This window comes from Australozyma saopauloensis, chromosome 4 (genome assembly GCF_035610405.1).
Source record: "Australozyma saopauloensis chromosome 4, complete sequence".
NCBI lineage: Eukaryota > Fungi > Ascomycota > Pichiomycetes > Serinales > Metschnikowiaceae > Australozyma > Australozyma saopauloensis.
The window spans coordinates 1,359,978-1,385,071 of NC_086134.1; the positions used below are offsets into that span (position 1 = coordinate 1,359,978).

General features: G+C 44.2%; 6 protein-coding genes across 6 annotated transcripts; 4 read left to right on the plus strand and 2 right to left on the minus strand.

Annotated features, from left to right (window-relative positions):
• Positions 1-249: 249 nt before the first annotated feature.
• PUMCH_003643 (uncharacterized protein) lies at positions 250-888 on the plus strand (the record flags this gene model as incomplete). Its single annotated transcript, XM_063022605.1, has 1 exon — positions 250-888. One exon carries the CDS (start codon positions 250-252, stop codon positions 886-888), a length of 639 nt encoding a protein of 212 aa, XP_062878675.1.
• Positions 889-1,687: 799 nt separating this feature from the next.
• Positions 1,688-3,316, plus strand: PUMCH_003644 (uncharacterized protein; the record flags this gene model as incomplete). Its single annotated transcript, XM_063022606.1, has 1 exon — positions 1,688-3,316. One exon carries the CDS (start codon positions 1,688-1,690, stop codon positions 3,314-3,316), a length of 1,629 nt encoding a protein of 542 aa, XP_062878676.1.
• Positions 3,317-3,859: 543 nt separating this feature from the next.
• Positions 3,860-10,498, minus strand: PUMCH_003645 (uncharacterized protein; the record flags this gene model as incomplete). The annotated part of the gene is made up of 1 exon (XM_063022607.1): positions 3,860-10,498. The coding sequence occupies one exon, from the start codon at positions 10,496-10,498 to the stop codon at positions 3,860-3,862; it is 6,639 nt and encodes a 2,212-aa protein (XP_062878677.1).
• A 2,469-nt stretch (positions 10,499-12,967) lies between these two features.
• On the plus strand, positions 12,968-15,073 carry PUMCH_003646 (uncharacterized protein; the record flags this gene model as incomplete). The annotated part of the gene is made up of 1 exon (XM_063022608.1): positions 12,968-15,073. One exon carries the CDS (start codon positions 12,968-12,970, stop codon positions 15,071-15,073), a length of 2,106 nt encoding a protein of 701 aa, XP_062878678.1.
• Positions 15,074-16,553: 1,480 nt separating this feature from the next.
• Positions 16,554-18,674, plus strand: PUMCH_003647 (uncharacterized protein; the record flags this gene model as incomplete). Its single annotated transcript, XM_063022609.1, has 1 exon — positions 16,554-18,674. One exon carries the CDS (start codon positions 16,554-16,556, stop codon positions 18,672-18,674), a length of 2,121 nt encoding a protein of 706 aa, XP_062878679.1.
• A 2,000-nt stretch (positions 18,675-20,674) lies between these two features.
• On the minus strand, positions 20,675-23,083 carry PUMCH_003648 (uncharacterized protein; the record flags this gene model as incomplete). Its single annotated transcript, XM_063022610.1, has 1 exon — positions 20,675-23,083. The coding sequence occupies one exon, from the start codon at positions 23,081-23,083 to the stop codon at positions 20,675-20,677; it is 2,409 nt and encodes an 802-aa protein (XP_062878680.1).
• Positions 23,084-25,094: the final 2,011 nt, after the last annotated feature.

Genomic DNA, 25,094 nt, shown 5'->3' on the forward strand with positions numbered 1-25,094 from the left:
GTCCATAACCTCTCCATATCCACCCAAGAACAAATACTCTACAATAGAAAGCCTATAGATCATGAGTCAAAATTTGCATCTGAAATTACCTTCTTTTTTTTCCCCAGAATGGGAAATTCTTCCGCGCCCCCGATCTTATGACTTGGATCCTATGACTCACTCTACCCCTACTACTTATACTATACTGTAATCCCCAATTGGGATCAAAACTATCGCAAATTACACTATCACTAATTCACTCAATACACCATGACCCTTGATATGAACTTTTTGGAGCAGCTCCCCTTCGACGAGTCGCTGTACGTCGCTATTCCCCAAATCGTCGGAACCGAATCGTTCAATTTACAGAAAACAGGCGGGGCCGTCAAGCTATGGACGGGCCATGCAGAAGAACACTTTCCCCGGGAGCTCCTTGTGAAGCTGTGGGAAGAGTTCAACTACGTAGTTGAAGAAGGACGGACATATCCGTTCTGTGCAAAATTCTCGTACGAAGAATATATGGAGTACTTATTTGGCGGCAAGAAGTTTTTGGCGATTCTCGCGGAAGAAGACGAAACGACGCCAGATTCGTTTCTTGGCCATTTCTACGTCAAACCTAACTATGTGGGCCGGAGCTCTCACGTATGCAATGGCGGATTTGTAGTCAATCATGGTAAGAGAGGTTTGGGTCTTGGAAAGGAGTTGGGCCGGAAGTATTTGGCGTACGCTCCCCGGCTCGGATATGTGTATTCGGTGTTCAACTTGGTGTACGAGACCAACGTGGCTAGTCTGAAGATCTGGGACTCTTTGGGATTTGAGAGAATTGGATATGTGAAGAATGTTGCCATGCTTAAGGGCGAGTCTAGTCTAGTGGGTGCCCATATCTACGGAAAGGATCTTACCGAGTGAGTATAACCATGAATGAGGGGTTACTTCCGAAGCATTCCGTGGCTTTAGAACTACTGGCGATGTGGGCACAGTTCGCTGTACTATGGGAATAATCTGACGTTACTTGATCCAATTCAGAGACTCTGTGGCCGTGGTTGTATACTTACAGTGACTCCAGCCTCATGCTCTATGTGCTGTTCATCATCGCAAGGTCCACCGCTCAGAAGTAATTAAGAGGGATCTGAGTGATTTGGGTCCTTCTCTGTGAATATTGAGATCTCAGATCGTACCATGGACTCCACTCTATCAGTCTGGGCACGCCTACAAATTTGAAATTGAACAAATTTACGCTTCATTCTTCATTAATCCAATACCGTTCGTTGGCAATTCTGGTATGAGTTCTGCTCTTGATCCACTTGAAGCTATCATCTCAATTGAAGAGTCTCCCGTCGTTGGTGAGGATGCATGAGAAAACCAGTTTTATTACCGAAAACGGCCATATTCTAGAGGAAGAACAGATTTTTTTTTCTTCTGGCCCATTATTTATGAACCTTATTGCTTATCTTTTGTAGCTTCTTACCACCACTGTATCCCATCTTGTCTAAACACTTCAATCAATTGACCAAAAAAAAATAGAGCAACTTTCCAAACTGTATTCTAGAATTTCTCTCTCTTCCTCGGAATTTTTTCCCTCCACTTTTATTTTCTCATCATCACTTTTCCTTCTCCTATCTTATCTCCCCATGTCAGGAAATACTCATCGGTACAACATCTACTTTGGCTGCAAAAAACAGAAACATACTGCAAATACACACGCAACATGCCCGAATTCGACGATGTCTTGCAACCGGCACATTACAGGCCGCAACTAGATTACAATCCGATGTCGTCCATCGAGAGATATTCTGTTTTGTTGAAAGACGGCGAAACAACGGCAACGATATATCCAATCCAAGGCCCGGGCGACCTACCGGCAGGGTTGTTGGCGTTTTTGTGTGACGAATTCAATATTGAAATTGATCGCGGCGACACTTTCTCGTTTTTCGACGCGTTGCATGTAGAAGCGTTTCTGAACTACTGGTTCGGCGCTTTTGCCGGAGTCATGGTTCTTGGAGACTCTCCAACGCTAGAGGGTCCAAAACAGTGGGAGAAGGAGTGTTTGGGAACGTTTTTCGTAAAGCCAAACTACCCAGGAAGAGCGTCACATGTGTGTACCGCAGGCTTTTTAGTCAACGCCGGTATTCGCGGGAAGGGTATCGGTAGAACTTTAACGGACTGCTTTCTACAGTGGGCTCCAAGGCTAGGATATACATATTGCGTATTTAATTTGGTTTTTGAAACGAATGTGGCTGCGCGTCGAATCTGGGAGTCTCTCAACTTCAAGAGAATTGGACGTATCAAATCCGCAGGAATTTTAAAGGGCCATGAAACGGCAGTAGATGCAATTATTTATGGAAGGGAGCTTGTGGCCATCGCCGACTCTTCCCTTGGCGCATACAGATTCGACAAGATCAAACTATATTTGGAGACAGGCAAATACCCAGCCATGGCAGATCGACAGGAGAAATCGCGGCTTCGTTCTTCAGCATCGCATTATCGTCTAGAAAAAGGAAAGTTGATGTTGCGAGATAAGGAAGTCGTCTCTGACCCTGTACAACAGTTGCAAATCTGTACTGAAGTGCACTTATCCAACCACGGAGGAATTAACAAGACAACATCAGCAGTAGCCGAAAAGTATCATTGGACCCGTATCAAGGATACCGTGGCTGCTGCGATCAAAAATTGCATCACCTGTCGCGAGTCCATCAAAGACGAACCTATCATGAAACGCGCTGCAGCTTCCAAGAAGGTCCTAGATATGCGGGGCTATCGTCGTGGGAATGACGATGTGGACTCCATGTCTGCAATGCACCACATGCCTAACAGGGATACCGATGGTCTTCTTCTGCATGATCTTAACTTAGACGATGGGTTGATTGCCGCCGTGGAAGCAGTCCAAAAGACAGGAAATAACCGTGGCGATGATCTGTCAATCGGGCGCCATAATCATAATCACGGCCACGGTCACGGTCACAGTCACAGTCAAGCGCCGCAAAGAGTGCTATCTCATCAGACAGCGCAAAGCTATGCTCCAGTAGCGGCTGCTGCAGTGGCTAACGCTGTTGGAAACCATTCAGCACACCTGTACTATCTGAATCAATTCCTGTCGAACTACCTGAGCAAGTTCTCGCCGCAAAAGTCTCAAGATCCGCGCCGTGACAATGTTCCAGTCGATCCTGACGTCTCGGCATATGACCATAGTGTGGACTCTGGCGGTGACGAGATAGCAATCGCTCAAGCCTTACTTCATTCCAATAATGTGGACGAGCACCGTCATGGACAGCGCCATGGCCAAAGCAAACAGTCAGATAGGACCGAGGATGATAATTTGTTTATGGAAAACGATTAGCGAAAGGGACATGCGAGAACCCAGGATCTATTCTTGATATCCTATCTTGTTGCATTTGTTCACTCGAAAATGTGTATGTTCTTCTGACCAAATATTTGGGCAGGAACAATGTTCTTTCTTTCAGGATTCGCTAGAGACTCTTACTCGTGTACAATGGATGAAATATGTTCTTGTAATATTCAATGTATCTATTTGTAAGGAACTAAGCTATAGAACAGGAGTTGTCTGAGAACTAACTACGACAACTTAAATGGAAACCAAACTTCACGATATCATCTCTTTCAATCGAAAGATTTGCTGACCAAAGCAACTCTTTCAACATGACAGCTTCTGTTCTACCGGCATGCTCTTGTCAAATCTTAGAAGGATACAATATTACAGGTGATAGTTATCAATTATGATTATTCTTAATTATATAGAGATATATGAATCATACGGCGTTAAACGCCCGAATATGCAAGGAGACTTGCGTCAAACTATAGGATCATTCCCCCAAACGATACACTACAGCACCAGCGACGCAGAGTCGTGGATGAGGAGGGTTTAAAAGTCGACACCGAGGACCATGGACAACAAGGCCATTCTAACGTACAAGCCGTATCTCATTTGTCTAAAGTAGGCGGCTCTCTGGTCGAAGTCAACCTCCTCCTTGATCTCGGAGGTTCTAGGCAATGGGTGCATGACACACATGTGCTGCTTGGCGTGAGACAAGATTTTGTTGTCGACAACGTAGGTGTCCTTCAATCTCTCGTATTGGCTCTTGTCCTGGAATCTCTCTTCTTGGACTCTGGTACAGTACAAGACGTCGGACTTGGCAATCAAGTCTGGAGTCAACTCCTCGGTCTCGGAAGCGAGCATGTTGTACTCCTTCAACATATCCTTGAGCGAAGATGGCAAGGCCAACTCCTTAGGAGAAACCAATTGCACACGAACGTGGTAATGACGCAACAAGTACAACAAGGAGTGGACAGGTCTGCCGTACTTCAAGTCACCCATGAAGGTGACAGTAATACCGTTCACGGTACCCAACTCCTCTCTAATGGTGAACAAGTCGAGCAAAGCTTGGGTTGGGTGCTCCTTAGATCCGTTACCACCGTTGATGATAGGGACTGGAGAGTACTTGGCGGCAATCTCAGCGGACTCCTCGGATGGATGTCTCAAGACGATAGCGTCAGAGTAACAAGCCAAAGTACGGATGGTGTCTTGCAAGGTCTCACCCTTCTTAATAGAAGAGGCTCCAGCAGCGACAGCGACAACTCTACCTCCCAATCTTTGCATGGCAGCATCGAAAGAAGAAGAAGTACGAGTGGATGGCTCGTAGAACATAGTGGCCAAAACTCTACCTCTCAACAAGTCCAAAACTCCCTGTCTCTCGACAGCCAATCTCATCTCTTGTGCAACAGTGAACAAAGAACGTAAGTCAGAACGGGTGAGAGTCTTGACAGACAACACCGAGTTTCTCAAGAAAGTGTTGTTGTTTCTGATGTAGTTGACCAAAGCGTTGGACTCAGACAAGTAGCCGGCAGGTGGTTGAGAAACCAACTCAGAACCCAACTTCTCCAACTCAGAGTGGTCAGCGATGCTGCTGGTGTCACCCTTGAAGAAGGATGGACGACGAGCGCCTTCGTTGAAGGAAACTCTCTTCTTGTGGCCCAACATAGGAGATGGTGGAACACCGCCGGAAATAGATCCAAATCTGTCTCTTGGTTGCACACCATTTTGGCCAGCACCTTGGTCGACAACAACAGTGCCATCCAAGCAGACGGTCTCACCATGATGAGAGACTCTCTCAATGAAACCCTTCAAAGCAATGTCCTTGAAAAGAGCAGCAGTGAAGTCGTCACCAGTGAAGACTCTGTCGAGGTCCAACTCAACAGTAGCATTCTGCTTTGGAAGAGAGAAGATACGGACAGGGTTGGTGTGGAAACGCTCAACAACGTCAGCAAGAGTAAGCTTACCCTCCTTCACAGCAGAGCACAACAATGGCAAGGTCTCCTTGATACCCAAAGCTGGGACAATGTCGTAACCGAGACCCTTGGCAACCAAGAAAGGCAAGACACCAACAGAGAAACAGTCAATGTGCTCTAAACCAGCCCACAAAGCCTCTTGGTCTTGCTGAGTTGGCAAGAAAGAGAAGTTAGGGAACTTGGCTTGAGACAAGAACAACAGGAAGACAGAGACGTCGCAAGTGACTTGCAAGTCCTTAGCCTTGGCCATCTTGATCAACTCCAAGTCATCGGCAGAAGAAACACCAGTGATGTGGATGTTACGGTTGTACAAAGAAGCCAACAACAAAACGGAAGCCAAGTCAGTAGCGCGAGCGTCAGTGATGATTGGCTTGTTGGCAGGCCAGGAAGCGAAATGAGCAGAGATAGAAGACACCTTGGAGTTGGCAAAGTCGTTGAATGGCAAGAACAAAGCGCCGGCAGCCTCAGCAGCCTCAGCAGAAGCCTCGCTGTTGGTCTCAGAACCAGCAACGTAGACAGAGAAGTCGGTGAAAGCACCCTCGGAGGCAGACTCGACAGCGTCAGTCAAGGTCTCGAGATCGTAAACGGTGGAGCCGCTCAAGGTCTGAGGCAAGAAAGCGTTGAAGGTGAAACCAGAGGCCAAGGATTGCTTGGTGGTCTTCTCGAAATCGTCCAAAGATGGAACGAAGGAAGAGATGTTGATCAAACCTGGAATGACAGAAGTGCTGTGAGAGGTTTGAGCATCGCTGTTAGAGACCTGCAAGTCGATGTTTCTGGACAAAGCCTCAATCAACAACTTAGCACACTTGACGTTGGTGACCAAAGGAACAGAGTAGTCAACAGCCAAACGACGAGACTCGTAACCCTTGGACATGTAGTTGGCAGGACGACGGAAACGGTTGGAAGATGGCAAGTTGATGTACAAATCGATCAAGTGGTTAGACAAGTGCTGGGTCAAGGAGTACTCGGACTTTTGGTCCTCGTCCTTGCTCAAGACCTCCAAGTAGTGCACTGGAACGTCGTGCTCCTTGATGAAGTCGGCAGTACCAGCAGTGGCGAAGATCTTGTAGCCCATCTCGTGGAGCTTTCTGATGGATGGCAACAACTCCATCTTCTCCTTGTAAGAACCAATGGAGAACAAGATGTTCTTCTTTGGCAACTTGAAGCCAGTGGAGATCAAAGACTTAAGGTAAGCCTCGTACTTGTTCTTACCGAAGGTAGCAACCTCACCAGTGGAAGCCATCTCGACACCCAAGATTGGGTCGGCACCAGCCAAACGAGAGAAGGAGAACTGTGGGACCTTAACGGCACAGTACTCCTCTGGGAGCTTCTCACCAGGGTATGGAGTCACTGGAAGATCCATGATAGCCTTGGTGGCCATCTCAATCAAGTCAGTGCCAACAACCTTGGAAATGAATGGGAAAGAACGAGAAGCACGGACGTTACACTCAATAACCTTGATGTCGTTGTCCTTAGCAATGAACTGAATGTTGTAAGGACCAGTGATGTCCAAAGCCTTACCAATCTTGGCGGTAGCCTCGACAATTCTTCTGACAGTCTCTGGGTCCAAGTCTTGAGGAGGAACAATAAGAGTGGCGTCACCAGAGTGAACACCAGCGTTCTCAACGTGCTCGGAAACAACGTGCATGATCATCTTACCATCCTTGGCAACAGCGTCCATCTCAATCTCCTTGGCGTTCTCAATGTACTTGGTGAGAACAACTGGGTAGTCTGGAGAGACATCGACGGCTTGCGACAAGTAGGAAGCCAAGTCTGCCTTAGAGTAGACAGTGTTCATGGCAGCACCAGACAAGACGTAGGAAGGACGGACCAAGACTGGGTAGGTGACCATCTCAGCGAACTCTTCGGCCTCCTCGATGGAGGTCAACTCCTTCCAAGCAGGCTGGTCAACACCGATCATGTCCAACATTCTGGAGAACTTGTATCTGTTCTCGGCAGAGTCGATCATCTCGGGAGAAGTACCCAAGATCTTGACGTTTTGACGGTGCAAGGTCAAAGCAATGTTGTTAGAGGTTTGACCACCCATAGAGATGATAACACCAGCAGAGTTCTCCAAGTCGTAGATATCGAGAACTCTCTCCAAGTTGATGGTCTCGAAGTACAATCTGTCGGCCTCGTCGTAATCGGTAGAAACGGTCTCTGGGTTGTAGTTGATCATAACGGTCTTGACGTTGTTCTCTCTCAAAGTACGGATGGCACGAACGGCACACCAATCGAACTCAACAGAAGAACCGATTCTGTAGACACCGGAACCCAAGACAATGACACCATGGTCATCGAAGGTGACATCGGAGCAGTCAGCGTTGTAGGTAACGTACAAGTAGTTGGTGAAAGCTGGGAACTCAGCAGCGACAGTGTCAATTTGCTTGACGAATGGAACAACGCCAGCCTCCTTTCTCAATCTACGGATAGCGACCTCGTTGGAGTCCAAGAACTTGGCGATTTGACGGTCCTCGAAACCCAATTGCTTGGCTTGTCTCAAAACAGAGATTGGAAGCTTCTCCTTGTCCTCGAAGCTGGCAATGTGCTTACCGAACTTGATCAAGCCGTCCAATTTGTTCAAGAACCACTTGTCGATGTTGGTCAACTTCCAAACCTTCTCGACGGAGTAGCCGTCGGTCAAGGCGTTGGCAATGGCGAAAAGACGTTGGTCAGAAGGAGTTTGAAGCTCGGTGTCAATGTCGATGGACATCAAGGCGTTGGTCTTGTTGAAACCCAAGTTCTGGTAGTCGGTAGAACGGATAGCCTTTTGGATAGCCTCCTCGAAGGTACGACCAATGGACATGACCTCACCGACAGACTTCATGGAAGAAGACAAGAGGGAAGAAACACGAGTGAACTTCTTCAAGTCCCATCTTGGAATCTTAACGACAACGTAATCCAAAGATGGCTCGAAACAAGCACAGGTGGACTTGGTGACAGAGTTCTTGATCTCGTTCAAAGGAATGTTCAAACCCAACTTGGCGGCAGTGTAAGCCAATGGGTAACCAGTAGCCTTGGAAGCCAAAGCAGAAGAACGGGACAATCTAGCGTTGACCTCAATGATACAGTACTCCTTGGAGAATGGGTTCAAAGCGTATTGAATGTTACACTCACCAACCACACCCAAGTGTCTGATGACGTTGACAGCAGTGGTTCTCAACATGTTGTAGTCCTCGTCAGACAAAGTTTGAGAAGGAGCAACGACAATAGAGTCACCAGTGTGGATACCCAAGGGGTCGAAGTTCTCCATGTTACAGACAGTGATACAGTTGTCGAAAGCATCACGAACAACCTCGTACTCGACTTCCTTCCAGCCCTTCATCGATCTCTCAACAAGAACTTGAGGAGAGGTGGCGAAAGCCTTGGAACAAAGAGAAACCAATTCCTCCTCGTTGTCGGCGAAACCGGAACCCAAACCACCCAAAGCGTAGGCAGCTCTGACAATCAATGGGTAACCAATGGCGTTGGCAGCGTCCACACACTCGGCAACAGTAGCACAAGCCTCGGATCTGGCACACTTCTCGTTGATCTCGTCCATGGCAGAGGCGAACAACTCTCTGTCCTCAGTGGTGATAACGGTCTCGATAGGAGTACCCAAGACCTTGACACCCAAACCGGCGAACTCGTCCTTAAGAGCGATACCGACAGACAAAGCGGTCTGTCCACCGAAGGTACAGTAGATACCATCGGGACGCTCGTACTCAATGACCTTACGGACGAAGTCAGGGTTGACTGGCAAGAAGTAAACCTTGTCGGCCAAACCCTTGGAGGTTTGAATGGTAGCGATGTTAGGGTTGATCAAAATGGTGTAGATACCCTCCTCCTTCAAAGCCTTGATGGCTTGGGAACCGGAGTAGTCGAACTCACCGGCTTGACCAATAGACAAACCACCGGAACCCAAAACAAGGACCTTCTTGACGTTCTCACGTGGGTGGGCAGCTCTGTTGTCAGCAAGAAGACCACCAGGGAAGGCGACCTGCTTGTAAACACCAGTGTTCTTGTAGTCAACGACAGCATCAATGAAGACGTCGAACAAGAACTCGGTGTCTCTAGGACCAGGGGTGGACTCAGGGTGGAATTGCACGGAGAAGAAAGGCATGCTCTCGTGGTAGATACCCTCGTTGGAGTTGTCGTTAGCGTTAACGAACAACTCCTTCCAGCCAGAGGTCAAGGAAGAGGTGTCGACAGCGAAACCGTGGTTCTGAGAGGTGATGTAACATCTGCCAGAAATGGTGGAAGTACATGGGATGTTGTGACCACGGTTACCGTACTTCAACTTCAAAGTAGAAGCGCCGGTGGCTCTGGCCAACAACTGGTGACCCAAACAGATACCGAAGACAGGGGTCTTAGCCTCCTTCAAAACCTTCTCCAATCTAGCAACCAAGTCGGTAAGGATTTGAGGGTCACCAGGACCGTTAGAGATGAACAAACCGTCGTACTCCTCGGCGGTGAAGTCGTAGTCCCAAGGAACAACCTTCAACTCGACACCACGAGCAACGAAGCATCTGATCTGGTTGTATTTCATACCGACATCCACAGCAACGATACGGATGGTCTTGCCGTTCTTGTCGGTTCTAGGGTTAGCCTTAGGGGTATACAAGACAGGCTCCTTGGTGGAGACGACCTCGACCAAGTTCTTGACGTTAGGGTCAACCCACTCAGGAACGTCGAAAAATGGCTTCCAGTCCAATTGGCCCACAGCGTCGTTGTGTTGGACAGACTTCTTCTGGATGGCAAGTCTACCCAAGGTGGAACCCTCGGTTCTCAATTTCTTGGTGAGAGCTCTGGTGTCAACACCGTAGATGGCAGGAATACCCTCTCTTTGCAACCACTGGCCCAAGGAAGACTTGGCCAAGTAGTGCGAGTACTCCTCTGTGTAGTGAGCCACCACCAAACCAGCAATGTGGATGCGGTTGGACTCGAAGTATTTGGGGAGTTGCTCGACGATGTCGTCCTTCAACTCGTGGTCGGGAACACCGTAGTTTCCGACCAAGGGGTAGGTGATAACCAAGATTTGACCCTCGTACGAAGGGTCGGTGATGGACTCGGGGTATCCAACCATACCAGTTTGGAACACCACCTCACCAGCAGCGGAGACAGGAGCACCAAAGGAGTAACCTTGCAAGGCGTGACCGTCTTGGGTCTCCAAGGTCATCAAGGTGTTTCCAGTGGAGTCCATTGGGGGGGAGATAGGAGCAGACAATGTGGCCATCTTTAACTAGTTACTCTGCAAGAGGGGGAACAATTGGGGGATTGGGGGATAACAATTGGGGGAAATTGTTGAAGATTAGCAGTGGGGGAAACAGCTAGTCGAATGCGAGAGAACTGGGGTTAGTACAAGAAGATTGGTAGGTTGTAAGATGTCGAAGAGCGATGAGTGCGAAGAGATGGGGTTGACGAGATGAGATGAGATGAGATGGGAAAAAGGAACAAGTGAAGCAGCAACTGTGAATTTCGAAAGGAAAAAACGGAACATATCAGACAAAGTTTGAGAGTGCTTTATCTCTTCGCTTTTCATTTTCTGCTTTCACATCAGCTTGAGTGGATTACTCATTGCTCTGACTGGACATCGTAGTCACAGCATCTTTGGAGCCATCAGTATTCAAACGATTCCGGATCATCGCTGCGAAGTGATAACGTAATTCAATGGTTCAATTCGGCGGATTTTCAACTCGGCAAGTACTCAGTTCAGCAATTCTTCTTCATGACAGAATCTACGGGTTACGGGCTACGAGCTACAGCTCTTCCCCAACATAACCCCCAGCGCAGCCTGATACATACTAAAAGTCACAATTGTGCCAATTAACTAGTTCAAGGAACAGCAACAAGGAATGCCTTATGTTGAGAAAGAGAGAGAGAGAGGAGAGGAGAGGAACCTCAGACAGCGGGGGCAGATTGATGGCACCTTTTATATCGGCTCTGGTTTGAAAAATTTGCGACTTGCCCTCGGCGTCGCGTGCAGATAGGCCTATATATGCAGTTTCGGGGTATAGACGTAACTAGTGATGCGTCTGCGATGAGATGAGGTAATGGTGGCGAAAGTGTTGGGATTTTGTTGGGAAAGTGAGGAGCTCAAGAGATACAAACAGATAAAGAGAGGCCCTTGTCAACTTGGCCAATTTTTTGCTTTCCCTGATCTCGAATTTGTCTGAGCTGTTGTGCTTTAATACTTTGTCAAGGGTATTAATGTCCTGTATGGCGTGGCTGCAACTCTCTGCATCATCGCTTCGACCTGCAGTCTTCCAAAACTCCAACGGCCAGAAACGACCCTGGCCGCAAACGCTAGATTCATCTAATGGTGTCGTGTGCGCGCGAAGCTGGCGACGTCACCGTGAAGTCAATTTAGCCGACAGGTGGTTAGGAAGTGGCGGCGTTTGGCAAAAAAAGAAAGAAAGGTGCCTAGTGTATACAGGCTGGCTGCAAAACTTGCAAACCAAGACAGAGGTGTCTTTTGACGTCTCGATTTGAGGAGTAAAGAAAATTGGTGACTATTGCTAGAGTGCGCCGGGGATCTTTGTTCTTTTGCCACTTCGTCTTTACATAATATGCGATTGTGTTCTGGGCTTTGGCGAAACGATTTGTTGATAACAATTGTGTGCTCGTGATTCGATCAGAATGGTTCTCCTTACCATGACTAGTGATCTTCAGCATTTGGGTTCATTAGATTTTACTTCAGATCGGTCAGAGAAAAGACAATTGGGCACAGCTCCGGTTTCCACCTGCCAATCTCGGGAACAGAGCTTACACGTGCAATTAGTCAAACTTCACAAACTTTTGTTTCAGCTCAGCTGGTTCAAGTCAAGCCGCACAATACTCTCTTGATAGTCAAAAATTGCCGTGGTATCATTCAGCAGTCCTTGACTAAAATAACAGTAGTAGACACAGCCAGGATGCTTTGAAATGCTCTATTGGCCGTTTCGTAAACTTTTCGTATCAAGCCTTCTGGCGTTCAGTATGCTATTAGTCTTTGTATGAACGTCGTGAATTCTACAGATATCATTACACCACCTGTACAGCCGGCAGCACCGTATTCATATTGAAGTATCGAGCAAGCAGTGGCCAAATTAGACCCTCGCATGAATAGGACGAATTGATTATTATTGGCCATTTAGAATGTTCACGCGCTTGTAGATTTTGTGGTCGCCGATAAGTAAGTACTGAAATAGGGTTAAAGCAATTCACAAATTTCCTCGAGAATTTCTGCCGCAATAAGGTGTTCAAACCAAGGTAAAGGAGGTGTTCTTCAAGATCTCAATGATATGTACGTGGAACTAGTTTTTTTTTTTTCACTCAAGTCTATTGACACTCATATTATGTTTGACCAATCTGCTCATGCTATCTCATGCTGACGTAGGTGACGAGAATATTCCGTTATTTAAAAGGTATTTAGGAGAGTACTTACTTGCTTGCGGTTCGCAAATTTTATAAAACAACAGTATTTGATAGAATTCTTGTGCTGTATGTTTTTTTGTTTAATCTCGTAGACCGGTGTTGAAATTACAAAATTGATTGTCGAACCACCCAAACTCCGGCAAAAAAAAACCTGAGTACACACACAACTCTAGCACTTCTCTTGAATCGCAGTTTATACACAAAATTGAAACTTCTTCAACGGCAATAATCATGGTATTTCAGTTCGCACCATAGTGACATTTTCCACCAATGGCAGCCCATCTGGATAATGAACATCCATGACCAATTGATCGCTGAAAAGACTCAATTGGCAGCTCTAAAGGCACGGGCACTTGCCTTCGAGAGGGCAGCGCAGAAACTCTCAAAAATTCTGAACTACGATGACAAGTTTGCAGAGGCAAATGCGATACTGGTGAGACTATACAATCGCCTCTCTGAAAGATTGAGAATTGGCCGTTATGTTCATCCGAGTATCCTGGTATTCGTCAATGAAATGACGAACGGAATACAGAATTTGAACGATACATCGCGACTCTATCGAAAATGCATCAAATACATAGAATTCGGTCCAAAGTCTAGTGCAGAACACATCCGCCTCGGGGATACTCTTCTACGCCAGCCATTAGAATCTGCCAATATTGAGGACTATGCCCACGGCAAGTTTACTGTTGATGGGGCTCTGCGTCATCTTGACTTGAATCTTGAGCCAGAAATGGTGACTACAATAGATCAGCAGTTCCAGGAACTCCGCGTATCACTTCAAAAGATACAGAATTTGGAAAAGATCAAAGATTCGGAGCCAGCCTCGTGTTCTACACTGACATCATCCCAGTACTCAATGCCTTCATGCGCTGACCCATTCCAATGGCTACCTCCAGATCTAATAGCAAATGTTGCAAAGCTGCTTTCACTCGAAGATGTCATAAACTGCAATATGGTATGCTCTCTGTGGCGCCGTAATCTTCTTGACATGCCCTCGGTCTTTCAAAAACCTTTAATCCTCTGTGAGGATGCTACCGCAGCTGTGTATTACAAGAGGATAAAACTTGTACGGAGTTTAGTGTCTAGTTTACCAACACACAAAATAAGTAAACTTCATATAGCTTCAACCACCAGCAAGGAACAGTTACAGCACATCTTGGAAAGTGTCATCAGCGAGAGAAAGCTTATATTCCAAGCTTTGGAAGTTTCTAATGAGTACATGACTCTCGACCTTTTATTTCATGCCCTCAAGAAGAAAAGGTTTCGCTGCCCTGGTCTTCTTTCAATCACAGAATTGAAATTAGACATAAAAAATACAATGTACAATTCCGAAGTACTCTTAGAATTACTTCCAAATCTACAAAGGTTGGAACTCGTTTGCGAGAAACATGCCCTACGAGAAAATGGTTATGTAGAGTTTCAGAATACCACAGGGTTCCAAAACTTGCTGCACGCTGCCGAGCAACGAAAGAAGGTCAAAAATTTGCAACGTCTTTCCCTCATATGTAACGAAATGTATCGGGTATATTCGATGGGAGAAATGGGACCCCAAACGTTTGATTCGAAGCCGCAACTTCTTCATGCTGCTTATCCCAATTTGACTGAGTTTCAAATGGCAAATCATTCTTTCAGAGACGGAATAGAAGTCGATCAATTTAAGAGGTTCTTATCCACGTCAGACAACCTCAAGATACTATACCTTGAAAATAATGATGATTTTACCTTTGAAATGCTCTTCAATCTAATCAAACTTGCCAAACCGCGGTTTCAACTAGAGAGTCTCACTTATAGACCGAGAATGTGCCTTGTTGACAAGTATGAATTGCTGGAGCCGGCGGAGTATCAGTGCTTAGCAAATTTGACGCATCTTGACCTCTTTGGTGCTTTTATCGACCAGCAAAATCTCACGAAGTTGCTCCGAATAGTCAATGGAGATCATACTCTTAAAACACTCAATGTTGGAGAGACTAGTTTTTCTTTATTCGATAAACCCTTTTCTATGTCATATATTCCAGAGAAGACTGATCTCGCGCTCGAACAACTTTTAATCAGTGTCGACAGTCTTATTCTAGGGGGCACATACAGAATGAATGAATTCTGTTTATTGTATTTGGCAAACTCCTTGGCTTGCGTCAGGGGTCCAGATTGGGCTTTGAAGTATCTCGATATTTCGTTTTGTGGAGAAATCTGTGACAATGCACTCAGAAACTTGCTTGGAACCAGTAATTACTATGCAAAGCCTCGCGTGGAAACACTAGTTGTGAGCGGGCCGAAGATTAGTGTGAAGACTCTCGAGAAGTTCAAGAGTAAGGGCCTCATTGGAAAGTATGAGATGAGTTCCGAGAAGTGGAGACAGTTTGGTGTCAATAGCTTGTACCTTGGTTGGCACTGAGGTTGCTTTTGAATAAACACCGGGAGAGTTCTTGATTGTTTTCTGTAAGGAGTGCAGTAGTACTGCTTTGAACAATCGAAGTCTCATAGAAGTATCAATAAGGTCTATTCCTCCTGTGAGAGAGCTTGCTGTAAAGCTCAAAATACATGTGTGAAGCCAGCTTTTACAAGTCCTGATATTTGCCACAGATGATGTTGTGGCGAAAGACGATGACTAGTTGTGAATCAAGAACCTAAGTTGAAGATGGTGTATCTGATGGGATTCATGATAACAAATTAAATTGAATCATGAAGCGTGCTGACACTTGCTCTTGTGAACTTGTCTTATGGTCATACAGCGAACACTATGTTGGTGTACCGACTGTTCAACTGATCAATTACTCAGAAAAGAGTAGAAAGACATTGACCTTCTTACACGAACAGGCGGGCGAAGCCTCCATTTTATTTACTAGTATTCCTAACATTCCAACCTGACCCTTCAGTTAGGTGTCGCAGGTCGGTTGGCACCTTCCTGGCACACCAAGCAAATGTGCCCCAGATAAGGACATACTTAATCGGTCAACTGGCGCAAGCATTTTAACGTTTACATAACAATATAGGGCTAAAGCAATTGACACATTTCTTTGAGAATATCTGCCGCAATGAGATATTCAAATCAAAAAGGAGCTTGTTTATAGGATGTCGATGGTATGCACGCGGAGTCAATTGCTATATTGATTCAAGTCTATTGATACACATTATGTTGGACCAACTTGTTCAAGCTATCTCATGCTGAGGTATATGAAGATAATACTTCGTTCGTTCGAGCGATATTTAGCAGACTATATGCTTGCTTGCTTTCGCTTTCGCAAATCTCCTAAGACAGTATGAACTGAGATTAATTTTATGCTATTTTTGTTTTTGTTCAAGCTCGTGATTCAACTGCTGGGGTGTTTCCGGGTCTAGGCGGAGACCCAAATAATACGAATCGTACACTAAGAGGGGTCAGAAACTACTTAAAAGTTGGTAAATTTAATCTAAATTATCATTCAAAAATATGCTTTCCCGTTCAAATACTTCTAAATGGCCTACTTATAAAGTCGTGAACCGTATTGCAAGCTGTTCCTCTTTAGCCACAATCTCGCCTCTTTATGGAAATACGAAGACCGAATTCGGATGGCTTCCTCGTTAAACATAGTATCTTCTCTTTACAGAAGTACGAGAACCTTGTTGAGACAGTTTCCTCTTTGGGCTGAAACTCTGAAACCTTTCTCCTCATGGTAATGCGGCTCCGCGTATCCTTCACACCAACCACATAAATGCGAAGGAAAAGACCAAAACACTCAAACCCAAAGGATAAAAGATCTGGCTACAGCCAAAATTCTAACAGTGTCTTAGACCCGAATTTGTAAATGAATTTGAAACTTCTTCAGCGACAGATTTTCAGGTAGTTCAGTTCGCATCATAGTGACATTTTCCACCAACAACAGCTCATCTGGACAATGAACATCCAAGACCAGTTGATCGCTGAAAAGACTCAATTGGCAGCTCTAAAGGCACGGGCACTTGCATTTGAGAGGGCAGCGGAGAAACTCTCAAAAATTCTGAACTACGACGACAAGTTTGCAGAGGCAAATTCGATACTGGTGAGACTATACAATCGCCTTTCAGAAAGATTGAGAATTGGCCGTTATGTTCATCCGAGTATCCTGCTATTCATTAACGAAATGACGGACGGGACACAGAATTTGTATGACACATCGCGCCTCTATCGAGAATGCATCAATTACATAGATTTGCGTCTAAAGTCTAGTGCAGAACAAATCCGTCTTGGGGATACTCTTCTACGCCAGTCGTTGGAATCTGCCGACATAGAGGACTATGCGCACGGCAAGTTTACTGTCGAAAGGGCTTTGCGTCATCTTGACTTGAAGCTTGAGTCAGAGATGGTGACTACAATAGATCAGCAATTCCAAAAACTCCGCGTATCACTCAAGAAGATACAGGATTCTAATCAAGAAAAGATCAAAGACCCGGAGCTAGCTTCGTATACTATAATGACTTCATCCCAGTGCTCAATGAAGCCCTCACCTTCATGTGCTGATCCTTTTGAATGGCTATCTCCAGATCTAATAGCAAATGTTGCAAAGCTACTTTCACTCGAAGATGTCATAAACTGCAATATGGTATGCTCTCTGTGGCGCCGTAATCTTCTTGACATGCCCTCGATTTTTCAAAAACCTTTAATCCTCTGTGAGGATGCTACCGCAGCTGTGTATTACAAAAGGCTAAAACTTGTAAGAAGTTTGTTTTCAAGTTTGCCAACAAACAAAATAAGTAAACTTCGTATAGGTTCGACAACCAGCAAGGAGCAGTTACAGTACATCTTAGAAAGTGTCATCAGCGAGAGGAAGCTTGAATTCCAAGCTTTGGAAGTTTCTAATGAGTATATGACTCTCGATCTTCTATTTCATGCCCTCAAGAAGAAAAGGTTTCGCTGCCCTGGTCTTCTTTCGATTACAGAATTGAAATTAGACATCAAAAATACAATGTACAATTCCGAAGTACTCTTAGAATTACTTCCGAATCTACAAAGGTTGGAACTCGTTTGCAAGAAACATGCTCTACGAGGAAATGACTATCTAGAGTTTCAAAACACCACAGGTTTCCAAAAATTGCTCCACGCTGCCGAGCAACGAAAGAAGGTCAAAAATTTGCAACGTCTTTCCATCATATGTAACGAAATGTATCGGGTGTACTTGATGGGAGCAATGGGGCCCCAAAGATATAATTCGAAGCCGCAACTTCTCCATGCTGCTTATCCCAATTTGACCGAGTTTCAAATGGCAAATCATTCTTTCGGAGGCAGTACAGAAGTGAAACAATTCAAGAGATTCTTATCCACCGCAAACAACCTCAAGATACTATACCTTGAAAACAACGGTGATTTCACCTTTGAAATGCTCTTCAATCTAATCAAACTTGCCAAGCCACGGTTTCAACTTGAGAGTCTCACATATAGACCGAGAATATGCCTTGGTGATAATCATAAATTACTTGAGCCGGTGGAGTATCAATGCTTAGCAAATTTAAAACATCTTGACATCTATGGTGTTCCCATCGACGTGCACAAACTCCTGAAATTGCTTCAAGTGGTAAATGGAAATCATACTCTCAAAACACTCAATATTGGAGGAAATGGCGATTTCTTATTCGGAAGACCCTACGATATTCCATACATCAAAGAGAAGACTGATCTCGCATTTGAATATCTTCTAATCAGTGTCGAATATCTCATTTTGGGCGACAATTACAAACTAGATGAATTCTGTTTGTTGTATTTGGCAAACTCGTTGGCTCGCGTAAGAGGTTCAAATTGGTCATTGAAGTATCTCGATGTTTCATTCTGTGAAAATGTCGACGACAGAGCACTAACAAACTTGCTTGGAACCAGTAATTACTATGCAAAGCCTCGAGTCGAAACATTAGTTGTTAGCGGGCCGAAATTGAGTGTGAAGACTCTCGAGAAGTTCAAGAGAAGGGGCTTTATTGAAAAGTATGAGATGAGGTCCGAGAAGTGGAGACAGTATGGTATCAATAGCTTGTACCTTGGTAAACGCTAAGGTTGCTTTTAAATGAACTTCGGAAGACATCCTGATTTTGTACGTAAGGATTGTAGTAGTGTTTTTTTTTTTACCATCAAAGTCCAAAAGAGGTGTCAATGAGGGCAAATCTCCGGTGACTGAAAGAGCGGTCGCCGTGAGGCTCAAAATGCAATTGTGGAGTTTTCTTTCGTTCTTGCTGGCGTTTCCCATCGACCGATCTGTCGAGCGGAAAAGGTAGTTGTTTCAAAAAGTAACTAGAACAAGGGGTAATTGATGGGTGTTAATTATCTGAACAATTAGAACTAAAACATGAGACGCCCTACACCGCGCATGTAAACCTGTCTTCATCTAATCGCCTGACAGCGAGACACTACGTCCGATAGAATTCAACCGCCCGCTCCTAGTCGCCAGCGCCTTGCGACACTACGCCAACTAGAATCAGTGGTAGGAGACAGGAATTTCACCCATCTACTCTCCTTGTTGAGTTGAAAGCTCTAGCTCCGGTCGACCGAAAGGATCGAACCTGTGCTTTTGATGAAGGAGATTTAACTACACCCACACCTGTGGCGCGGCTGTTATGCCACAGGAACCTAGTTTAAACAAGTTAAAAAGCAACACAACTATCAAAGGTATCTCGTAAATATCGCTTCCTCACAAGTTGCCCGAAGCGCATTATAAGAAATATTAAGCTATTTGTGTTTTACCCAACACTAGGCAAAAGCTTAATATTGCGCCTTGAGACAACGATGAGACAAAAGTGAGACCTTGGAATAGTATATAAATGGATTAGAACATCCTACCCTTTTTGGGCCAGGACATTCCTTAGCTTTAGCTTGAGACTCTTATGATGTGTCATTGATCGCAGAATTTGCAGACCTGTTAGGTAAGTCTCATGTTAGGTAAGTCTTAGAAATTTACCACTATAATACGAGATGGAGAATATTGAGATAGCTGTTGACAGTAGGATGAAACACATCGAATGAGAAGCTTTGGATAATGACAAAAAGACAGCACAGAAGCTTCGTGCCGCTATTATGGCCCGTCAATGAGCCTCAGACGGCCAGAAGATAGGCCTCCGGACATTTAGTGCTAAATTTCTATGAGTCACCTAGCATTGATAACGAAACTCGAATAAGGTGCAACGAATGAGATTGTCTCGATAAAGACGATCAAATAATTAAGCAGTCATTACGTCCTTATTGACCCGTTGTTTAGGCCAAGAGAGCCATTTAATCTCCAGGTATTTGTAAAATAACCTGACTGGAGCATGAGTAGTACTAGATACGTTTGATTTTAGACAGCAGCAAATAGAGAACTTCCAACAAAAGTCATAAGTGAGCAAACAGATCAATTAATATGAATCCTAAATCATGAGGAATAGAATCCGACCTATACATAAATAGAGTCTTGACAGCACTGTCCAACCACTCGAAGCGGAATTCTCTGTAACACTTTTAATACACTCGTGCATACAGAAAATGTCGTCGAATGGAGAAAGCTGTTAGAAATTATGAGTCTCAATATTAGAACGTCATTATAGAGCTTAGGATGACCTACATTTGGGCAGACTTTGTATCTTTTTCTTGTTCTGAACTTCGTGATTTAGATCACAATGTACCATTTTATCAGGCCTAATGATTTCACATAGTAAGAAGACCGATGCATTTACAACATGTCTAGCGTGAGCCTTGCTGGATCGCGCACCCACAACCACGAAAATCAGGCAGTGCGGGTAAAAAGGCTCAATTGTGAAGAGAATGAACTTCGAGCAATAAGAAACGGGAGTAAAGTGGATCCAACATGAATTTTGCATGGCCTGAGTTCCAGTACTTCATGGTAATATCAAGTTTCATGCGGAGGCAAGAAACTCAATCTCGAATGACTACAGATAAATGGATTTCATGGAAAATCAATGAACGGTCTCTGATTCGAGCGCTCGAAATCTGACACTTACTGATTCCAAGATGCGTTGTCTCTTTCTAAACCAAACTACAAATACACGATGCCTTTTTTAAGTATCACCAATCAAATCTCAGACACTTTCCTTTGGAAATTTCTGTTGCTATGACTGGTATATACTTCAAGGATCCAGAGTTTCTCACGTAAACTGTCCCCCAATCCTTGTATTGGGCATTCAATACTCCAATTGCAGTGCTTTTGTGTTGGTTGAAGGAAGCAGATGTGACGAAGCCAATTAGGGTTTCATGTCCTTTCCCAAAACAATTTGAGTAAATTCTGGCATCGGCCTTTAGAACGCCCTTACATCTTGGTTTGAGAACTCTTTGCACGACAGGAAGAACATGCTGCTCCATCAGCTCCGTTTTTAAGTCTCCTCTAATAAAAGCTTCATGGTATGTGTTTTTCATAGTGAATTCAACAACTGGAGGCTTAGATTTATCGCTTGATTCGGAGTCCAAGCATTTTCCATTATTGGTGGTAAAACTAGTTATTTGACCGCCATTGTGACTTTTTCTACCTTCAGTGACCAGTCGTTTTGTATGAGTGCCATAGTACTGAAAAGCAACACAACGCAAAAACTCCCAGTCACAGCCGGGAAGAATAGGACGTTCTACATCATCGAAAGAAGTTCTCTCCACCGTTGCAAGTCTCTCGTAATTTGACTTTTGAGCGCTTGAATTCTTTTGGTGTTCGTCAAAACCAGCTTTTGTATAGGGATAGTCATACGGGTAATGTGGTCGACAAGCCTCCGTATCGAGCTGATGCATTTGTCTGAGTCCAATCTCTCTGCTTTTTGCGACTTTTCGAAGCAGTGTCCAAGTGGGTTGAATAAAAAACCATGGCATTGTAACGCACCAGGCCTGATTTTTTAGTTTGTAAACTAGAACTGGAAATGCGGTCAATGATCGCCTTTCCATGTGAAAATCTGACGAATATCTAGAAATACCTTCTTCGCCTCGAGGCCTTTTTTTGAATGAATGCATAAAGCTGTAAACCCCATCTCGCTCTTCGGGTATCAAAAGGGACGTTAAATTCACTTCATGGCGAAGGGCCAGCTTAGTCAACTGGGATAGATTATAAAGAAGATTTAGGTTTGGTCTGTCACGTTCACTCGCAAATGTGATTCGAGGATCTCTCATAATGAATGAGAAAACGTTTTTCAATTGCACTTCAGAGTTCGATTGATGATCGACACTCCCTTCCGAATTGACATTAGAGAAATCATTCATTTCACTTAGGGATCGATCAGATGAACCTCCAAGCATTTCATTAGAAGAGTCGTTGGATGATTCATTCGAAGATTCATCCAGGGATCTGTTGAATTGATAAGGCACAACCTCATCATAGAACTTTTCTTTCAGCATCTGTATTGTATGAAAAAAATCATGGAATTCCTTATTGTTGCTTTGGTGATATGAGATTTTGAGAAAGTGGATGAGTGCTTTAGGGCCTCGGAGCTCTATACTTCCTAAAGCGAACCTACAGTCATCAACTTCGACACCATCGTGCGCTTGAACCCATTTCAAAATGGCTTGAAAGCAGGCTTCAAAATCAGCCGGGTGAATTCGCATGAGAATACTATTCAGTTCCTTCTGAAAAAACGCAGAGATCAACGCATAACGTTCATCATCGACGTAAAACCAACCCTCGTACACATTTTTGCCGGCTATGATGTCTTCAGGAATAGCACCACTATAAGCTGTAAACTTATTGAGTGCTGTTTTAGCCAAATCTATGCTTTGGCATCTGATCACCAATGTGCCAAAGTACGACGTGTCACTAGCTACGGCAGACCACTGAACTGCTCTCCTAGTCTCGCGAAAGCATTTTCTAGTTGGGGCCATTGCAATTTTCCAGCCCCATTTCTCAGACATGTGAAAACGTTTGGCGTGCCATACATGATTTGGGATCCATCTAATCCTATTCTGACGGTTTCCATACCTCACATTATCATGCGGCAGGCATAGTTTGTTTGTAGCATAGTTGTCATAGGATCCATTCATATTGTTAAGCTCCTTTGCCTGGCCATTTTTGGCTGCTATCAATTGGTCTTGCAAGCTTTGAATACGCTCTTTGATGCCACCACTAGGTATGGTGATTTGAACCTTCATGTTGCGCAATTTCCAGGCAAGTTTCGTAAGTTTCAATCGCTGCTTCGATTTATATAGCTTCACCCTTTTTAGCTTTTTCGTTTTGTGCTGGGGAGCCCCGTTTTGAAGGTTTTCCAGACGGGCCCTTGACCGCAAACTCCGAGGCAATCGCTTTACATTATATGAAGCGGATTTTCTCTTGAGCCTCCAATGCGTCTTTTGCTTGATGCTTTTCGGAATTGCTTCCTTCGTGAGGTGCTGAGATATCTCGAAAGCTCTGCTCTCAAATTCTCGCGAAGTGATGAACTCCAATGAATCAAGGACTCCATTACGTATATTCGGATCCGTGCGTTCGACTAAGATCCTTTTTCCATCCATTTTACTGCCAATTGAAGTGCTAGACTCATTTGATTCAGAGATTGTCCCGCTGGATCCTGCATCAGGTGCATTATGTCCGTAGTCTTGCACATGGTGCTTGAGTATGATGTCCTACAGGGGTTCAAGCTGACATCAGACGTCTCAGGTAACTAGTTGATTTACTAGAAACTTGGTTCAATTGCCTATTTTACTGTTATCTTTAGTAATAATACTGGGGGTGTTTATATAGTTAATGAGTAAGTCACAGGAAGGGCATTAGTATGATGAATCTGTAACATGGATGTATCCCATGCAGGCGCAACAATCAGACAAGGTGGGCAGAACAAGTATAGGGAACAACTGACAGGTACAGAATATCGGAGAGAACAATAAGATAGTTGGTGTACCGGCAAGATATATTTTAATCTTTTTCTTTTCGGATTGCGGGTGCCAACGTCTTTGACCACACAACACATCATTCCAAACACATCAATGTAAAGTTTCAGAATTAACACGAACAAATTGTTAAGCTTCTTAATATCCTGGACCCGCTGAGGCTGATTTTGACAGAATCTGCTGTTGATGTGAGTGTTTTTGCGATTAAAAACGCCAATGGCGCTGAATTGAACCTTTGGGTAGAGGCGATCAACACATTGCTAAGTTTGCTTATGATTGCTTGAATGGTGGAACTCGGTTGTTTTTGTGGTCTGTTTTCTGGTCTCGGTTGTCTCATTTTGTATTTCTGAGTGAGCTAATGAGATCCATCCAAATACCGCACCGGTTTGACAGAAGTTTTCGTCAAGTACGTTTGGAATTTGAAACTTGATTTACTTTGAGCGTCTCGTTTTGTCATATTAGAGAAAGTTTTAGGTTTCATGGTCACCTTTATTGACATCAAAGGTATTGCGCTGTAGAAGACATTGGGCTATTAGAGTCAAATAGTGTCAAAGCAACTTATACATTTCTTCAAAAAATTCTGCCGCAATGAGATAGTCAAACCAAAGAAAAGAAACTTGTTTCAAGATGTCAATGGTATGCACGTGAATTCAATTGTTATCTTCATTCAAGTCTATTGTTTATTATAATATGTTTGGCCAAAGTGTTTAAGCTATCTCATGCTGAGGTGTATGGAGATACTACTTCGGTCTTTGAAACGACATTTAGCAGAGTATCTGCTTGTTTACACTGTCGCAAATAGCCTGAAACAGCGTGAATTGATATTATTCTTGTGTTAGATCTTGTTGGGGTATTTCCGGGTTGATGGGGAAATACCAATATTACGAATCGTTTGCCAAGAGGGGTCACGGTACTAATTGATAGGTTTGAAAGTATAATCTGAGATATTATTCTCAAATATGCTTGCCCGTTTAGATACTTCTAAACGGTCTAGTTACATAGTCCTAAATCTAACTGTAAGAGATTCCTCTTTGAGCACAATCTCTGCTCCTTATGGATATACGGGAACCGTATTGAGATAGTTCCCTCTTTAAGCGTAGCCGCACCCGTTTAGAGACTTACGGGTCCGTATTGGGATCGTATTGGAACGGTTTTCCATTTGGCTGAAATTTTTCTCTTTATAGTAATTGCGGCTCCTCTAATATCCTCACAGATCTATTCTTGTTCGAACTCATAGTCCAACCATACAACTACAAAATGAAATTTAAAGACGCAAAAGGGAAAAATTCAAAATACCGCCAAAACTCAAAAACTTTTTTTGACTCTCAGTTTGTACACAAAATTGAAATTTCTTCAACGACAATAATTTGGGTAGTTCAGTTCGCATTCACAGTGACATTTTTCACCAACAATAGCTCATCTAGATAATGAACATCCACGACCAATTGATCGCTGAAAAGACTCAATTGGCAGCTCTAAAGATACGAATACTCGCTTTCGAGAGGTCAGCGGAGAAACTATCGAAAATTCTGAACTACGATGACAAGTTTGCAGAGGCAAATGCGATGCTGGTGAGACTATACAATCGCCTCTCAGAAAGATTGAGAATTGGCCGTTATGTTCATCCGAGTATCCT